Source organism: Oncorhynchus gorbuscha, linkage group LG23 (genome assembly GCF_021184085.1).
Source record: "Oncorhynchus gorbuscha isolate QuinsamMale2020 ecotype Even-year linkage group LG23, OgorEven_v1.0, whole genome shotgun sequence".
Classification (NCBI taxonomy): Eukaryota; Metazoa; Chordata; class Actinopteri; order Salmoniformes; family Salmonidae; genus Oncorhynchus; species Oncorhynchus gorbuscha.
The window spans coordinates 23,771,318-23,786,291 of NC_060195.1; the positions used below are offsets into that span (position 1 = coordinate 23,771,318).

General features: G+C 41.0%; 1 protein-coding gene across 1 annotated transcript in view; it reads left to right on the forward strand.

Moving 5' to 3' along the window:
• aff2 (AF4/FMR2 family, member 2) overlaps positions 1-14,974 on the forward strand; it is a 320,904-nt gene that overhangs the window by 151,329 nt on the left and 154,601 nt on the right. The window contains exon 6 of the mRNA XM_046323313.1: positions 12,840-12,884. Within this exon, the coding sequence (XP_046179269.1) occupies positions 12,840-12,884 (45 nt within the window). The remainder of the gene's footprint in view (positions 1-12,839; positions 12,885-14,974) is intronic.

Genomic DNA, 14,974 nt, shown 5'->3' on the forward strand with positions numbered 1-14,974 from the left:
GTGAAGTGTTGTGTGTCTGTGAAGTGTCTAGCTGTCTGCCTGCTGGTCTGTCTGTCTGTACTGTATGTCTGTTTGTGTTTAGGATTTTCTGTCTGTCTGTCTGTCTGTGTTTATGACTGTCTGTTTGTGTTTATGACTGTCTGTTTGTGTTTTTGACTGTCTGTTTGTGTTTATGACTTTCTGTCTGTCTGTGTTTGTGATTGTCTTCTTGTCTGTCTGTCTGTCTGTCTGTGTCTGTGTCTGTCTGTCTGTCTGTCTGTCTGTCTGTCTGTCTGTCTGTCTGTCTGTCTGTCTGTCTGTCTGTCTGTCTGTCTGTCTGTCTGTCTGTCTGTCTGTCTGTCTGTCTGTCTGTCTGTCTGTCTGTCTGTCTGTCTGTCTGTCTGTCTGTCTGTCTGTCTGTCTGTCTGTCTGTCTGTCCGTCCGTCCGTCCGTCCGTCCGTCCGTCCGTCCGTCCGTCCGTCCGTCCGTCCGTCCGTCCGTCTGTCTGTGTTTATGACTGTGTTTGTGTTTATGACTTTCTGTCTGTCTGTGTTTGTGATTGTCTTCTTGTCTGTTTGTCTGTCTTCTTGTCTGTTTGTCTGTCTGTCTGTTTGCGTCTGTCTGTCTGTTTGTGTTTATAACTGTCTGTTTGTGTTTATGTCTGTCTGTCTGTCTGTCTGTCTGTCTGTCTGTCTGTCTGTCTGTCTGTCTGTCTGTCTGTCTGTCTGTCTGTCTGTCTGTCTGTCTGTCTGTCTGTCTGTCTGTCTGTCTGTATGTATGTATGTATGTATGTATGTATGTATGTATGTATGTATGTATTAGAGGTCGACCGATTATGATTTTTCAACGCCGATACCGATACTGATTATTGGAGGACCATAAAAAGACAATACTGATTAATCAGCCAATTTTATTTTTTAAAATTTGTAATAATGACAATTACAACAGTACTGAATGAACACTTATTTTAACTTAATATATTACATAAATAAAATCAATTTAGCCTCAAATAAATAATGAAACATGTTCAATTTGGTTTAAATAATGCAAAAACAAAGTGTTGGAGAAGAAAGTAAAAGTGCAATGTGTGCCATGTAAGAAAGCTAATGTTTTAGTTCCTTGTTCAGAACATGAGAACATATGAAAGCTGGTGGTTCCTTTTAACATGAGTCTTCAATATTCCCAGGTAAGAAGTTTTAAGTTGTAGTTATTATTATTATTATTATAGGAATTTTAGGACTATTTCTCTCTATACCATTTGTAATTCATTAACCTTTGACTATTGGATGTTCTTATAGGCACTTTAGTATTGCCAGTGTAACAGTATAGCTTCCGTCCCTCTCCTCGCTCCTACCTGGGCTCGAACCAGAAACAAATCGGCAACAGCCACCCTCAAAGCAGCGTTACCCATGCAGAGCAAGGGGAACAACTACTCCAAGTCTCAGAGCGAGTGACGTTTGAAACGCTATTAGCGCGCACCCCGCTAACTAGCTAGCCATTTCACATCGGTTACACCAGCCTAATCCCGGGAGTTGATAGGCATGAAGTCATAAACAGCTTTTGAAGCATTGCGAAGAGCTGCTGTCAAATGCACGAAAGTGCTGTTTGAATGAATTGTTATGAGCCTGCTGGTGCCTACCACCGCTCAGTCAGACTGCTCATCAAATCATAGACTTAATTATAACATAATAACACACAGAAATACAAGCCTTAGGCCATTCATATGGTAGTCTCCGGAAACTATCATCTCGATAACAAGACGTTTATTCTTTCAGTGAAATACGGAACCGTTCCGTATTTTTTCTAACGGTTGACATCCATAAGTCTAAATATTCTTGTTACATTGCACAACCTTCAATTCTGGCAAATTAGGCAGCCCAAACTGTTGCATATACACTGACTCTGCGTGTAATGAATGCAAGAGAAGTGACACAATTTCACCTGGTTAATATTGCCTGCTAACCTGGATTTCTTTTAGCTAAATATGCAGTTTTAAAAATATATACTTCTGTGTATTGATTTTAAGAAAGGCATTGATGTTTATGGTTAGGTACACGTTGGAGCAACGACATTGATTGTATGCAATGCAGGACACGCTAGATAAATGAGTAATATCATCAACCATGTGTAGTTAACTAGTGATTATGATTGATTGATTGTTTTTTATAAGATACATTTAATGGTAGCTAGCAACGTACGTACGTACTTATGTATGTATGTATGTATGTATGTATGTATGTATGTATGTATGTATGTATGTATGTATGTATGTATGTATGTATGTATGTATGTATGTATGTATGTATGTATGTATGTATGTATGTATGTATGTATGTATGTATGTATGTATGTATGTATGTATGTATGTATGTATGTATGTATGTATGTATGTATGTATGTATGTATGTATGCATGCATGCATGCATGCATGCATGCATGTATGTATGTATGTATGTATGTATGTATGTATGTATGTATGTATGTATGTATGCATGTATGTATGTATGTATGTATGTATGTATGTATGTATGTATGTATGTATGTATGTATGTATGTATGTATGTATGTATGTATGTATGTATGTAGTACGTATGTATGTACGTACGTATGTACGTCTACCTACTGGTTTGCCACACTGTTGTTTGGCCTCATGGCCGGCGTCACGCTAAGCGGAGGTGGCAGGGCCTGTGCAGCGCCTGACAGGGGAGTCTCTTCCCCTCCACTCATCCCAGCTGGGTGTCTCCCTGTGTTAGTGTCCATGCCTCAGCAGCCCCACACATAGAACCCTGTCCCACGGGGCCTAGGGCAGAGCAACAAGCTTGGGAAGGAAAGAGAGGAGAGAATGAGAAAGATAAAATAATTATGGATTAGCTCTAAGAGCCTCGGCAGACTTTACACAACGCAGCTATTTGGAGCGTAGCAGAGTTCGTGCATGTCGTTTTTCATTAACAAAATGGGTGGCTCATGCAAAGCATCTCTTCATATTTTGAAACGCAACGTATTATTCCTTACTTTGCAGTAAGGGCAGTGTTGTAGGCTGATCTGACAAGTAGTATATTTAGTAACACAACATATTTATAACCAAATGAAGTGCAAATTCTTATTTACAATGACTGCCTAATTCCTATTTATGCCATGTCAGACACAGTAATGAAACATTAAATGTTTTGATTAAATCAACAATACAGATACAGTACCTCAGTATTTTTTATAAATGTACTAAGTATGCCTCCTTTATGTTTATTATGCAAAGTACATTCTCTTCTTACAATCAATTAAATCAGACAAATTTGACTCAAGACTGCCCAAGATGACCTAAACAGCAGCCACAGGCAGCCAGTAGCATTCTAAATGGACATTCCAACCTCCACACTCTACATACCCTTTTCAATGTTCACCGACATTTTCCAGCAATACCACAATTAAAAGGGCAACAGAAAGATTGTTCTGTTGCCCAGTGACTCACTAACATGCTTAGTTCCAGCAATTCCACAGTCCTACTTCCAGTACACACGGCATACGCCAAATACATTTTCTACAGGATCGTTATAATCAGGTACTTCATTGAATTCAATGGGCTTCTGATTGTTTCGGTTCTCCGCTGTATTCCACATCCTCTGCTTGCTGCTTTTTATTTTGACTCAAAGATCCCTCTTTTCCACATTGTTATATTGTGGGAGCTGGTTTTCACACATTTAATCTGATTTCTACACTTCATTTTAAATGGCTTTTGTGAAGGTAGCACAGGCGCACTCATCTCTCATGGATACCCTGCATGCACACACTGACACCTCTCAGACGTTTCAGAACAGCAAGGGACACTGTGAAGCATTTAACATTGTTGTGTTCTCATCATTAGATGTTTTAGAGTACCTAAACACAGCAACAGGCAACCTTTAAAGGCTTTAACTGCATGCTACTGTATAACAGACTGCTTTCAGATATGTTTAAAGGCTTTAGCATGCAGCTGCATGCTACTGTATAACAGACTGCTTTCAGAAACGTTTAAAGGCTTGAGCTGCATGCTACTGTATAACAGACTGCTTTCAGAAACTTTTAAAGGCTTTAGCATGCAGCTGCATGCTACTGTATAACAGACTGCTTTCAGAAACATGTAAAGGCTTTAGCATGCAGCTGCATGCTACTGTATAACAGATTACTTTCAGAAACATGTAAAGGCTTTAGCATGCAGCTGCATACTACTGTATAACAGATTACTTTCAGAAACATGTAAAGGCTTTAGCATGCAGCTGCATACTACTGTATAACAGATTACTTTCAGAAACATGTAAAGGCTTTAGCATGCAGCTGCATGCTACTGTATAACAGATTACTTTCAGAAACATGTAAAGGCTTTGGCATGCAGCTGCATGCTACTGTATAACAGACTGCTTTCAGAAAGTAATGAGACACCTCTTAAGATCTATAAACATATCACTCTGTCATTTACCACGTGTGTGTGCACTTGGGTGGAGTCCGATTTTTTGGAGCAAAGGGCACCTTTTGGATACTTCGCCGGTCCATGTATATGTAGACTCCCAAATAGCAACACTCACAAAGGGGGCGATAGCAGAGATTGTATTGTTCTGCCTGCCAGTAGACTGTAGGCTACTCTGCTAGCCTCTTGCTAGCTAGATAGCTAAAAACAGCAAGCAAGCCAGCCTTGATTTCTCAATAATATGCCCTGGCAAATATTCTTGTACTTTCCAGAGTAACCTTCAACATTTTCCCAGTTTGATTTGCTGATTGAATGTATTCAGTCCCGTATTAGATCATTTAAAAAACACACATGGCTACAGCTGTTTTTACCATTTCAAAATAGCCTTCAATCACATAGTTATTACTTCTAAACAAAGTACCCTTTGAGGGGATTCTAACAAGGCTACAATGATGTTTGTTCATTGTTTGAACAGTAGCTGGTGGCAGGTATCCTAGTGGTTAGAGCGTGGTCGTCACAATAGCTTCTGTCAAATCTGTCAGGAGAGAGATCACTGAATCAGATCACTCTGTTGATTTGCCAGTTCAAAGACCTGCTTGCTGAAAGACTTTTTCAGTCTACATGGGAAACATTAGTTATTCTGTTGTACATGTTCCTCTGTATGTCTGTTAGTATGTGAGATATCTCTGCTGGGTCAAGAGTCACTCATATCACTAGTCTCTCTGTGAGATATCTCTGCTGGGTCAAGAGTCACTCATATCACTAGTCTCTCTGTGAGATATCTCTGCTGGGTCAAGAGTCACTCATATCACTAGTCTCTCTGTGAGATATCTCTGCTGGGTCAAGAGTCACTCATATCACTAGTCTCTCTGTGAGATATCTCTGCTGGGTCAAGAGTCACTCATTAACTAGTCTCTCTGTGAGATATCCCTGCTGGATCAAGAGTCACTCATAAACTAGTCTCTCTGTGAGATATCTCTTCTGGGTCAAGGGTCACACTCATATGACTTTTTCCACGTTTTTTTAAATGTATTTTTTTTACGTTAGAGCCTTATTCTGAAATGGATTAAAACAAATGTATAAGAAATCTACAGACGCCCCATGACGACAAAGTGAAAACAGGTTAGAAAATGTATAACATTTTTAAAACAGATACCTTATTTACATAAGTATTCAGACCCTTTGCTATGAGACTCGAAATTGAGCTCAGGTGCATCCTGTTTCAATTGATCATCCTTGAGATGTTTCTACAACTTGATTGGAGTCCACATGTGGTAAATTCAATTGATTGAACATGATTTGGAAAGGCACACACCTGTCTATGTAAGGTCCCACATTTGACAGTGCCTGTCAGAGCAAAAACCAAGCCATGATGTCGAAGGAATTGTTTGTTGAGCTCCAAGGCAAGATTGTGTTGAGGCACAGATCTGGGGAAGGGTACCAAAAAATGTCTGCAGCATTGAAGGTCCCCAAATAACACAGTGGCCTCTATCATTTTTAAATGGAAGGAGTTTGGAACCACCAAGACTCTTCCTACAGCTGGCCGCCCAGCCAAACTAAGCAATCGGGGTAGAAGGGCCTTGGTCAGGGAGGTGACCAAGAACCCGATAGTCACTCTAACAGAGCTCCAGAGTTCCTCTGTGGAGATGGGAGAACCATCTCTCAGCACTTCACCAATCAGGATTTTATGGTTGAGTGGCCAGAAAGAAGCCACTCTTCAGTAAAAGTCATGTGACAGCCCGCTTGGAGTTTGCCAAAAGGCACATAAAGACTCTCAGACCATGAGAAACAAGATGCTCTGGTCTGGTGAAACCAAGATTCAACTCTATGGCCTGAATGCCATGTCTGGAGGAAACCTGACAGAGCTTGAGAGCATATGCAGAGAAGAATGGGAGAAACTCCCCAAGCTTATAACGTCATATTCAGGAAGACTCAAGGCTGTAATTGCTGCCAAAGGTGCTTCAACAAAGTGCTTTGTAAAGGCTTTGAATACTGCCAGTTGAAGTGGGAAGTTTACATACACTTAGGTTGCAGTCATTAAAGTTGTTTTTCAACCACCCCACACATTTCTTGTTAACAAACTGTAGTTTTGGCAAGTCGTTTAAGACATCTACTTTGTGCATGACACAAGTAATTTTTCCAACTATTGTTTACAGACAGATTATTTCACTTATAATTCACTGTATCACAATTCCAGTGGGTCAGAAGTTTACATACACTAAGTTGACTGTCCCTTCAAACAGCTTGGAAAATTCCAGAAAATTATGTCATGGCTTTAGAAGTTTCTGACAGGCCAATTGACATCATTTGAGTCAATTGGAGGTGTGCCTGTGGATGTATTTCAAGGCCTACCTTCAAACTCAGTGCCTCTTTGCTTGACATCATGGGAAAATCAAAAGAATTCAGCCAAGAAAATTGTAGACCTCCACAAGTCTGGTTCATCCTTGGGAGCAATTTCCAAACACCTGAAGGTACCATGTTCATCTGAACAAACAATAGTATGCAAATATAAACACCATGGGACCACGCAGCCGTCATACCGGTCAGGAAGGAGACGCGTTCTATCTCCTAGAGATGAACATACTTTGGTGCGAAAAGTGCAAATCAATCCCAGAACAACAGCAGGACCTTGTGAAGATGCTGGAGGAAACAGGTACAAAAGTGTCTATATCCACTGTAAAACGAGTCCTATATCGACATAACCTGAAAGGCCACTCAGTAAGGAAGAAGCCACTGCTCCAAACCCGCCATAAAAAAAGCCAAACTACGGTTTGCAACTGCACATGGGGACAAAGATCGTATTTTCTGGAGAAATGTCCTCTGGTCTGATGAAACAAAAATAGAACTGCTTGGCCATAATGACCATCATTATGTTTGGAGGAAAAAGGGGGAGGCTTGCAAGCCGAGGGTGGCAGCATCATGTTGTGGGGGTGCTTTGCTGCAGGAGGGACTAGTGCACTTCACAAAATAGATGGCATCCTGAGGATTGAAAATTATATGGATATATTGAAGCAACATCTCAAGACATCAGTCAGGAATTTAAAGCTTGGTCGCAAATGGGTCTTCCAAATGGACAATGACCCCAAACATACTTCGAAAGTTGTGGTAAAATGGCTTAAGGACAATAAAGTCTAGAGGTATTGGAGTGGCCATCACAAAGCCCTGACCTCAATCCCATGGAAAATTTGTGGGCAGAACTGAAAAAGTGTGTGCAAGCAAGGAGGCCTACGAACCTGCCTCAGTTACACCAGCTCTGTCAGGAGGAATGGGCCAAAATTCACCCAATTTATTGTGGGAAGCTTGTGGAAGGCTACCCGAAACGTTTAACCCAAGTTAAACAATTTAAAACCAATGCTACGCTAATTGAGTGTATGTAAACTTCTGACCCACTGGGAATGTGATGAAAGAAATTAAAGCTGAAATAAATCATTCTCTCTACTATTATTATGACATTTCACATTCTTAAAATAAAGTGGTGATCCGAACTGACCTAAGACAGGGAATTTTTACTCTGATTAAATGTCAGGAATTGTGAAAAACTGATTTTAAATGTATTTGGCTAAGGTGTATGTAAACTTACGACTTCAGCTGTATGTAAATGTGATATTTTTAAAATAAAAGTTAGTAGCAAAAATGTCTAAAAACCTGTTTTTGCTTTCTCACTAAGAGGTATTGTGTGTAGATTGATGAAACAACAACAACATTTTAATAAATGTTAAAATAAGGCTGTAACATGACAATGTGGAAAAAGTCAAAGGGTCTGAATACTTTCCGAAGGCACTGTAACTGCTGTAAAGTGCAACTTTCCTACTAGAAAACTGTCGTTGTCGATGAAGATGTATACTCACATTGTTTCATATCACGCTTAGGTGTTTTGTGAAGACCTGCAATGGAAAACAACAAAAAATATAAAACAATTCATCTCATAGTGCATCTATTCATCTGTTTCTATATATCAGCCCATGAATGTGTCGACTATGCTATGTGATTTTCTGTGACTATCTGTGTTGTCGTTTTTTCTGTCATCTATCATGTTTTCCCTCTTGTTTGTTCATCCATCCATTGTCAGAAGGATAGACAGATAGAAAGCCCTCTGTGAGCTGCTTCTCATCTAATGTTCAAATCTACCTATTTGTTCCTGGAGCTGCTCTTCCACTTTTTAAGCACAATTTGAGCTGTTGCAGAGAGCATCAAAGCCTTGTGCCACATACATCTTATCTGTTGTTGATGTGCAGACGCTTTTCTCAACAGCTATTTCAGAGAAAACTGATTTCTGCCCCAGTAATTGCCTCTGCGATATTCCCCGGAACCGCACATCATTCAAAGGAATACGTCTTCTTTTCCCCTGAAAGCGTTCTGCAGTCTTGCAGAACGAGGTGAATGACATTTTTTCCTCCATTTTGTTCTTCTGTTTTTCCATTCTCCCGTGTCGTGCCAAAAAAAAGGACTTGGAGAGAGATTAGGGACACTTCTAGTGATATCTGCATCTGCCAATTAAAATGCATTGCTCTTTCCCTGTGAGAAAAACACCAAGCATTTTACATCAGCTATGAAACTAGTAGACAGATTAGTTTATCAAATAATATTACTTTAATCGTTTTTTTATTTTTATTAAACAACTATACATGTATAGTCCCTTCATATTTATACTGGATTCCAAGTACATCATCATCAAATCAAACAATCCCTCTAATCTTAATTACACCCTTCAGATGTCTGCAGACTAACCCATAAATCCCAGTCCATTGCAATACTATTTTTTATATTTCGAGGGAACCTCTATTTGTTCCATTTCTACTGGGATTGCCCTAAGAATAAATACTTTACCTAAGAGTATAATTACATTTCGTATTGATTTATTGTGTTTTTTCAGACCTAACAGTACTGTTTATAGGTCCATCTTAACACAGCCATCATGACTCAACAACCACTCCTGAGAGGTTTAATGTTTTAATATTTCATCGTTTTAACCCTCCAAACTCATGTTCATGATATGAATAGGCCATTTTTAACTTTGTCTGATTTGCCATACCACATACAATTGAATATTTTTTTCTCACATGAATAGAAGCATGTTAAATTCATCAAAAGACACAATGAACTGCTTTAGTGTGATTAAAACTTGTCAGTGGTCACCAGTTGTAACACTGAGCTGCTCAATATTCACTGTAGGATCCTCTGTGTTTTTTTTTGATCCCTCATGATTTCAGAATTCTGCATACACTTTACAGTCCATACTCTGTCCACACAAATGGTTTTTAACATGGAAGTTTAGAGAATTAGATCTGAAAGCATTTCTCATTTGTATTTTACATTGGCCATGGGACCATGCTATTCTGGAATACTGGCATCTTGCAAAGCTTTTATTCCCATGGGAAATTAGCCTATATCAGAGAAATCATTTGTAAGCCCAATGCCCATTCAATCTGACTGGAATGGCAGGTACATAGAGAACCCTGCCTGAGTGAGGAAATAAGATCTCAGCTGGATAGTTCTGTTCCAGTCGTTTTCTAAAATAACTTGGGGGAATATAAGAAATGAAGGTGACTCCTTGCTTTAATGCGGCTGTAAACACACTTCTCAACCCATTGGAAATGTCTTTGTCAAATGCTATCTGAAATTCCACAATTTATGTCAGCCAGCCGGCTGCACTGTGACTGCTGCTCTTTGTTTTATCTCAGCCGACTCCCATTAGCTCCAATATCAAAACCATGACATAAACACTGCATTAAGAACCCAGATATCTGTCACATCTGACTTGATCCCGACAAGCCCAAGCCTCTCAGAGCGGGTGTAAACAGTTTGTCACTGAACTGGGATGCCTCTTTATGTCGTTGACATTTGGTGTTCATTCCAGAGGCAGAAGAAGAAAGCAGACGTAGAGAACCTGCGAGAGTCATGCCTGGATTCTAAATGGGGTTCACCACAGGTGACAGGGATATGAGCCTCGGTGTGGCTGTAATAAGCTGTGCCTCTGTATCTTCTATTAGACAGAGGACAATGGTAGAGAACGTTCTGATTAGAGCTCATCTGTTGGTTGCTATGGGAACAGGATATTATGTACTGGTGGTTTAGCTAACAGGAAGTTTATGTCTGTATGTGAGGCTTGTTTACAAAGCTCCTACAGACTCCATCTCCTCGTGTGGGATCTGGGATGAATTAGGATGCCTTCAGTCTGCCGTTGACTGGCACTGTGCAGCGTGGCTCAGTCATAAACACACAGACACAAACAGTCAAGCACTAATATCACCTGAGAGGAATACCAGTGCAATATAGATGGTATTATTAGTTTTACTAATTAGCTATTTGATGTAATAGTTAAACAATGCATTCTGCCGTTATTTGTGTTATAATTGCTTTCTGTCATGGTTTTTTGATACTCAGAATGAAATAGAACTTGTACTTTGCAGAGATGCATATTCATAAAACCACAATATATAATTTCCAACTATAGATGTGGATGTTTTCTTGCATGTAGTTTAGCAGCTTTTCAACACAGATCACACCATTGTGTAAAATAGAGGCAGAGAGGGGTAGTGGCAGAAGGAGGGCTGTGGAAAAACATGACAGATCAACAAATGGCATGGGAGTGTCTGGGGGATGCTGCTGTGTGTAGCTACCCAGCTCCATGCAGCCTGAGGTAGATAAAGCCCAGCTCTGCTCTCTCCATCACTCTTCTCCCCACTCCTCACTGCTACCCACTACCCCGAACCCTCTCCTCAGACCCACTGACCTTTCCAGTGTCAGCATGCCCCCTGTCATACCCGGGTTGAGCTGATGTCACTAGTAGAGCAGAGCAGACTGTGAGAGCCAGCCAGTCAGCCAGGGTCCCATGTGGCTCTGTAGGTGGCATGGTATAATGAGCCAGCCCAGAGATCAACTATAGGACATACTGTAGCCTACACACACACACACAGACACACAGCCCGTTCCAGGTCTAGGATTTATCTGATCCAGTCCTGGCCCGTTCCAGTTCTAGGATTTATCTGACCCAGTCTTGGCACGTTCCAGGTCTTGGATTTATCTGACTCTGTCTTGGCCAGTGCTTGTCCGCTCCAAGTCTGCTGTGTGTCTGGGCTGAGGAGGTGAGAGAGGGATAACTGTTGGCTGGCTGGCACGGCCTGATTACCAATGCTCCATTTGTGAGCATTGAAGAGCGATGTCATCCCCTATCAGTCATCTCTCAGACTAGAATAGCTAGGCCTATCTGTCACCTAGTGGTCATCTCTCAGACAGATTAGCTAGGCCTATCTGTCCCCTATCAGTCATCTCTCAGACTAGAATAGCTAGGCCTATCTGTCACCTAGTGGTCATCTCTCAGACAGATTAGCTAGGCCTATCTGTCCCCTATCAGTCATCTCTCAGACTAGAATAGCTAGGCCTATCTGTCCCCTAGCAGTCATCTCTCAGCCTATCTGTCCCCTAGCAGTCATCTCTCAGCTAGGCCTATATGTCCCCTAGCAGTTATCTCTCAGACTAGAATAGCTAGGCCTATCTGTCCCCTAGTGGTCATCTCTCAGACTAGAATAGCTAGGCCTATCTGTCCCGTAGCAGTTATCTCTCAGACTAGAATAGCTAGGCCTATCTGTCCCCTATCAGTCATCTCTCAGACTAGAATAGCTAGGCCTATCTGTCCTCTAGCAGTCATCTCTCAGACTAGAATAGCTAGGCCTATCTGTCCCCTATCAGTCATCTCTCAGACTAGAATAGCTAGGCCTATCTGTCCCCTAGCAGTCATCTCTCAGACTAGAATAGCTAGGCCTATCTGTCCCCTAGCAGTCATCTCTCAGACTAGATTAGCTAGGCCTATCTGTCACCTAGTGGTCATCTCTCAGACTAGATTAGCTAGGCCTATCTGTCCCCTATCAGTCATCTCTCAGACTAGAATAGCTAGGCCTATCTGTCCCCTAGCAGTCATCTCTCAGACTAGAATAGCTAGGCCTATTTGTCCCCTAGCAGTCATCTCTCAGACTAGAATATCTAGGCCTATCTGTCCCCTAGCAGTCATCTCTTAGACTAGAATAGATAAGCCTCTCTGCACTTAAATAATAAATACCACTCAATAAGTGTTGTCTGAATATATCACATATTCTGGATTGGTTATCTTCTTTATTTTATTCTTTACATGTTTAGTCAGTTAGCGGACGCTCTTATCCAGAGCAACTTACAGGAGAAATTAGGGTTAAGTGTCTTGCTCAAGAGCACATCAACATATGTTTCACCCTAGTCAGCTCGGGGATAAGAACCATTGACCTTTCGGATTCTGGCCCAACACTAACCGCTAGACTACCATCTATTAGTTGAGATGGTCTTTAGTTTACCATTATGTATTTTGGCTACGTTTAGGCTACTCTCTTTGAAACTATCTGGTACCTTTTCTTCCTCTCTGTCTAACAACAGCCCTTTTCTTCTGTGTCTGCAGGTCGGCCTGTCCAGTGACTCCAGCTGTGTGGAGGAGATTCTACGGGTAAGTTAGATTCGCTTCCTTTCCCTGCCCTCCGTTAATTACACCTAATTATGCCTCAGATACTGTTAATTACACCTGGTTACGCCTCAGATACTGTTAATTACACCTGGTTACGCCTCAGATGCTGTTTGCACACAAAGCCACTTATCCACAAAAAAATAAAGGCTTCTGTGATCCTATTATAATGGGCCCTTGTGTTCTAATACGAATCTGATCAAATTCATCAAGGGTTGTTGCTGGCTAGCACATTTAGATCCTCTAAAGTGGCTGTGTGAAAAGTGCTTAGACTTTCTTCAATGCCGAGACGCGCTCTTGTGTTTAGAAATCCATTCTGTGCATAATAGCCTGTACAGAATTTGAATGTAAAGGGCACTGGGTCCATGTGAACTGAAAAGTACATTTCCTTCTTGTATTCTTAGATGCAAACATATAGGCTGCCTTTTCTGTGAACTTTGACCTTTGTAGCAGGTGCTGATTCACTCCATGTGATCTGACCTGTAATTACACTCGTCAGATAAATGTTCCAAAAGAGTTCTTCGGTTGTCCCCATAGGATAATCCGTTTTTGTTCTTTGTAAAACCCAGAATGGTTCTACCTGGTTCTACCTTTCAGGTTCTACATAGCACCTTCTTTTCTAAGAGTGTAGATGAAGAGTGACATACAGGTGAGTTCCCAGAGTGACATGCCACAGTAAGGTTTAATATTTTCCTGGTATTTTATAAATGTTCCAATCCGAGAATAAATAACTTTTCTACCAGGAAGTGTCATTTTAAAGCATACAAAGCACATAAATGCAAGCCTAATGATAGGCTATATATATAGGATAAAGGCACTATGACAACGTTTCCCAAACTCAGTCCTTGGACTCCAAGAGCTAAGGAGCGTTTTTTAAAGAGAGAGGCCAGGTGTATTGAGCAAGAGACAGAGGCTATAAGTTAGAAGCGTATGCATAGTCCATCATTCATTAGCTAAATATAAGGCTAATACTACATTTCATTTATTTCCTGAAATAGGTAGGTTAGGACATCTACACTGAGTGTACAAAACATTATGAACACCTGCTCTTTCCATGACATCAATCTACCCACAATACCCCATAATGACAAAGACAACAGGTTTTTAACCATTTTTGTTCATTAAAAAAAGATATAAAACTGAAATATCAAATAATGTATTCAGACCCTTTACTCAGTAATTTGTTGAAGCACCTTTGGCAGTGATTACAGCCTTGAGCCTTCTTGCATACAGCCTTGGCACATAGTTTCTCCCATTCTTCTCCCATATCTCCCAGAGATATTTGATCAGGTTCAAGTCCGGGATCTGGCTGGGCCACTCAAGGACATTAAGAGACTTGTCCAGAAGCCACTCCTGGTCTTGGCTGTGTGCTTCAAGCGGTCTGAATACTTTCCGAAGGTCTAATACAGTGGGAATTACAACACAAGATATATAAAATGGCTGAGTATATTCACAGTCCCCTTTGTGCATTAAGGTGTTCTTTTATATTGTTTGTATTGCCAGTTTGAGTTATCTGGGATGGCAGAGAGTTCCATGCAGTCATGGATCAATTAAATACTCTACATTTCCCAGACTCTGTTCTGGACCTGGGGACTTTGAAGAGACCTCTGGTTGCATGTCTTGTACAGATCAGTGTCCAAACTATGTGCCAACTGCTTGAACAGGCAGTTTGGCAGTTTGGCACCTTCACCACCTCAATTTTTAAGACCAAATTATTTTTTACAATGACGGCCTAGGAACAGTGGGTTAACTGCCTTGTTCAGTGGCGGAACGACAGATTTTTACCTTGTCAGCTCCGGGATTCAATCCACTAACCTTTCGGTTACTGGCCCAACGCTCTAACCACTAGGCTGCCTGCCGCCCCCATCAATACCTCACACAAAGACTAATAGTGAAGCAGTTTCAGCACCACAATGGACGTAACTCGAATCTTTCTTAATGTGAGGCCTACACAGCAAAGCCATTGGTTAGGCATCACATAAAAATGTTTTTGATCAGCTAGGGCAGAGCAGGCTGGGGCTCATGGATGGAATATACATTACAGTGTGTAATGCAGCCTAGTTGAAATTACACCA